Source organism: Panthera uncia, unplaced genomic scaffold (assembly GCF_023721935.1).
Source record: "Panthera uncia isolate 11264 unplaced genomic scaffold, Puncia_PCG_1.0 HiC_scaffold_1273, whole genome shotgun sequence".
Taxonomy (NCBI): domain Eukaryota; kingdom Metazoa; phylum Chordata; class Mammalia; order Carnivora; family Felidae; genus Panthera; species Panthera uncia.
In genome coordinates this window covers 204,841-208,031 of record NW_026057891.1, presented here as the reverse complement: position 1 = coordinate 208,031, position 3,191 = coordinate 204,841, and the positions used below count along the sequence as shown (strand labels likewise).

General features: G+C 42.5%; 1 protein-coding gene across 1 annotated transcript; it reads left to right on the top strand.

Moving 5' to 3' along the window:
- Positions 1-458: 458 nt before the first annotated feature.
- On the top strand, positions 459-1,538 carry LOC125916862 (protein CMSS1-like). The gene has a single exon (XM_049623122.1). The coding sequence runs from the start codon at positions 543-545 to the stop codon at positions 1,308-1,310; it is 768 nt and encodes a 255-aa protein (XP_049479079.1). The 5' UTR covers positions 459-542; the 3' UTR covers positions 1,311-1,538.
- Positions 1,539-3,191: the final 1,653 nt, after the last annotated feature.

The following is a 3,191-nucleotide window of genomic DNA, read 5'->3' as shown; positions in this document are numbered from 1 at the left end:
AAAAGGTGATTTTATTAAAGCATGGGGACAGGACCTGTGGGCAGAAAGAGCTGCACTATAAGTGTGGGGGGGTGACCATTTTATGGAGTTGGCGGAGATAAAGTCAAGAGAGAGTTCCTAAAGGGATTTTCATATGCTCACAGACTACTGGAGGCCTAGCTGTGGTCGAGCTAATGTTGTTTTTCCTTCTAACAAAGCATTAACATTAAGACAGTAGCGAGTTCCTGGACCTTAGACTATTGATGGGGTTGCCTTTTTCTTGTAAACTGGTGGAGACTCTTACCTGTTTAACCATTTGTTTGTACTTTCCTGCTCTTGGGTCACTGGGAGTATCCAAGGAATATTGTACATGTCCCACGGCGGGGTGGTGGGTGGGGAGGCGGGGGCAGTGTGTTAGCTTGTGTTTTGCCTACAACCTGCCTTATGCTCCCTCATCAGAAAGTACAGACTGGAACGCTGGCCTCCTGGCTTGGAAGCTGCTAGAAGACCAGACGCTGTCCGCTTTCCCTTGGTGGTCCACCCACACCTAGTCCCGCCTGAAGATGGCAGACGATCTTGGAGACGAGTGGTGGGAGAACCAGCCTGCAGGAGCAGCCAGCAGCCCAGAGGCATCAGATGGTGAAGGAAGAGGAGACACAGAAATGATGCAGCAGGAGACAGCTCCAGTTCTGGCTCTGTCAAAGAAAACCAAACAGAAGAAGATTACTGATGTTCTTGCAAAATCAGAGCCAAAACCAGGGACTCCTGAAGACCTACAGAAGCTGATGAAGGACTATTACAGCAGCAATCGCTCAGTGATTGAGTTAGAGGAACTAAACCTACCAGACTCCTGTTTCCTCAAAGCCAATGATTTGACTCATAGTCTTTCATCATACCTAAAAGAAATCTGCCCTAAGTGGGTAAAACTTCGGAAAAATCATAATGAGAAGAAATCGGTCCTGATGCTGATCATCTGCAGCTCTGCCCTCCGGGCCCTGGAGCTTATTAGGTCGATGACAGCATTCAGAGGAGACAGCAAAGTTATGAAATTATTTGCAAAACACATAAAGGTCCAGGAGCAGGTAAAGTTGCTGGAGAAGCGTGTTGTGCACCTGGGTGTAGGAACTCCAGGAAGGATTAAAGAACTCATTAAACAAGGTGGCCTTAATTTGAACCCCTTAAAATTTCTGGTTTTTGACTGGAACTGGAGAGATCAGAAGTTGAGGAGGATGATGGACATTCCCGAGATAAGAAAGGAGGTTTTTGAACTTCTGGAAATGGGAGTCCTCAGTCTGTGCAAGTCAGAATCTTTGAAGCTGGGCCTTTTCTAAGTCTGGGTCCTATGAAAATTCCAGTTTTTATGGGATTTGCATCTCATTTAATAGCTCTGGAATATTGCAAGCACTCAGTAAATATCAGCTATTGTTTTATTATGTTAACTGCATCACCAGATGAATCACTAGAAATTTTTGATGGAGATTCTTTGACAAAACTGAAGCTGTCCTTTGCCAACCTCTCTGTATAATAAAGTATCACCAGCTTGTGTGTGATTTTTTTTTGTTTGTTTTTTGAGCAGACTGAGTTTTTTTTCCACCCACTGGGTTCTGATGTTACTGTGCAGGAGCAGGGAAAGAGCAGTTGGGCAAACCTTAGACAAGCCCCTTCCCTCTCTGAGCCTCAGTTTCATCAGCCTCAAAATGGGAATGATGTCTCTGAGGACTGTTGAGGATTCCATGTGATGGTACTCATGGAACAGATTTCTAAACTAAAGCCTGGTCTCAAGGTGAAGGGTGGCCGCAGTAGTGGTTGAAAGAGCTGGAAGTGTTTTTGTGGCACTTTGCAAACGTATGAGAGACAACAGTGTAACTACAATTGTCTTAATTATTGTTTAACTTTTTATTTTAAAATAATTTCAGATTTACAGAAAATGTCTGTAATGCCTGGGGAAGCTATCTGCTTAGCAGTTAAAGAGAACTGAAAGCAAGGGCTTAAAAAAAATCACTGTCTGAAATGTCTGATGATACCACAGTATAACAGCTGCTAACAAATTGTCATATCCATATCAATCTAGAAATGTGTGTCTCAGCCAGGGCATTTTTCCCCCCCAGGGCCATTTGCACTGTCTGGAGACATGTTTGGATGTCACAACTGGGGGGAAACTTCTAGCACATAGTGGGGGGGTTATGACTGGCATTAAGCAGGTACAAGCCAAGGATACTGCTCAACATTCTACCATCCTACAGGACAGCCCCACAATAAAGAAATATCTGGCCCAAAATACTAATCAGTTAAGGAAGTTACTGAAGTTAAGGAACCCAGTTCTAGAAATTTGAAAAGCAGAGTATATGAAGTATATTTGTATGCTTGGAGTAGGTTTATTTAGAAGAAAAATATGTAAATATAAAAGTGCCTGTAGATGAATCACTGGGTTCTACTCCTGAAACCAATACTACATTGTATGTTACTTAACTTGAATTTAAATAAATTAATTTTTTTTAAAAAGTTAAAAAAAAAAAAAAAAAGAAAGTACAGACTGATGTCAGAATGCAGGTGGCTGAAGTTCTCTTTCAGGAACTCCTCTCTGAATCAACAGAGGCAGACACTGAAGCCTGGAAGTTAGGTGGGTCATTCTAAAGAAGGGCCTTTCAAAGTCCACTGTGGTCTAGGTCTCTGAAGGATGTCATCCCCCAGATTTTGAGAAGACTTGCCTGTATGGCTCATTTCTTTTGAATTACTCTAAATGTTTGGGTTAAGCCTGCAAGGCTGGTTAACATGCATCTCATTTATGGATGGACTAAACATACTGCCAGTGGATCTTTTATCAGAATTACTTCTGGCTGAAAATGAGGGATGTCTGATATGACTGAACGTGAGTAAGTGGGCCTACAGCATATTGATTCTTTTCATTTGTTTCCTTAGTCTAAATAAAGGAGTTATTGCCTTAAAAATAAATGTAGGGATGCCCAGGTGGCTCAGTCAGTTAAGCATCTGACTCTTGATTTGGGCTCAGATCAAGCTCCCCATTGAGCTGTGCGCTGACTGCGTGGAGTCTGCTTGGGATTTTCTCTCTCTCCCTCTCTCTCTCTCTGCCTCTTCCCTGTTCATCCTCTCTCTCTCTCTCTCTCTCCCTCTCTCTCTCTCTGAAAAATAAATAAACATTAAAAGAAAATAAATTAATAACACTGCAAGGGAAACTGGTATGAAACTTACTG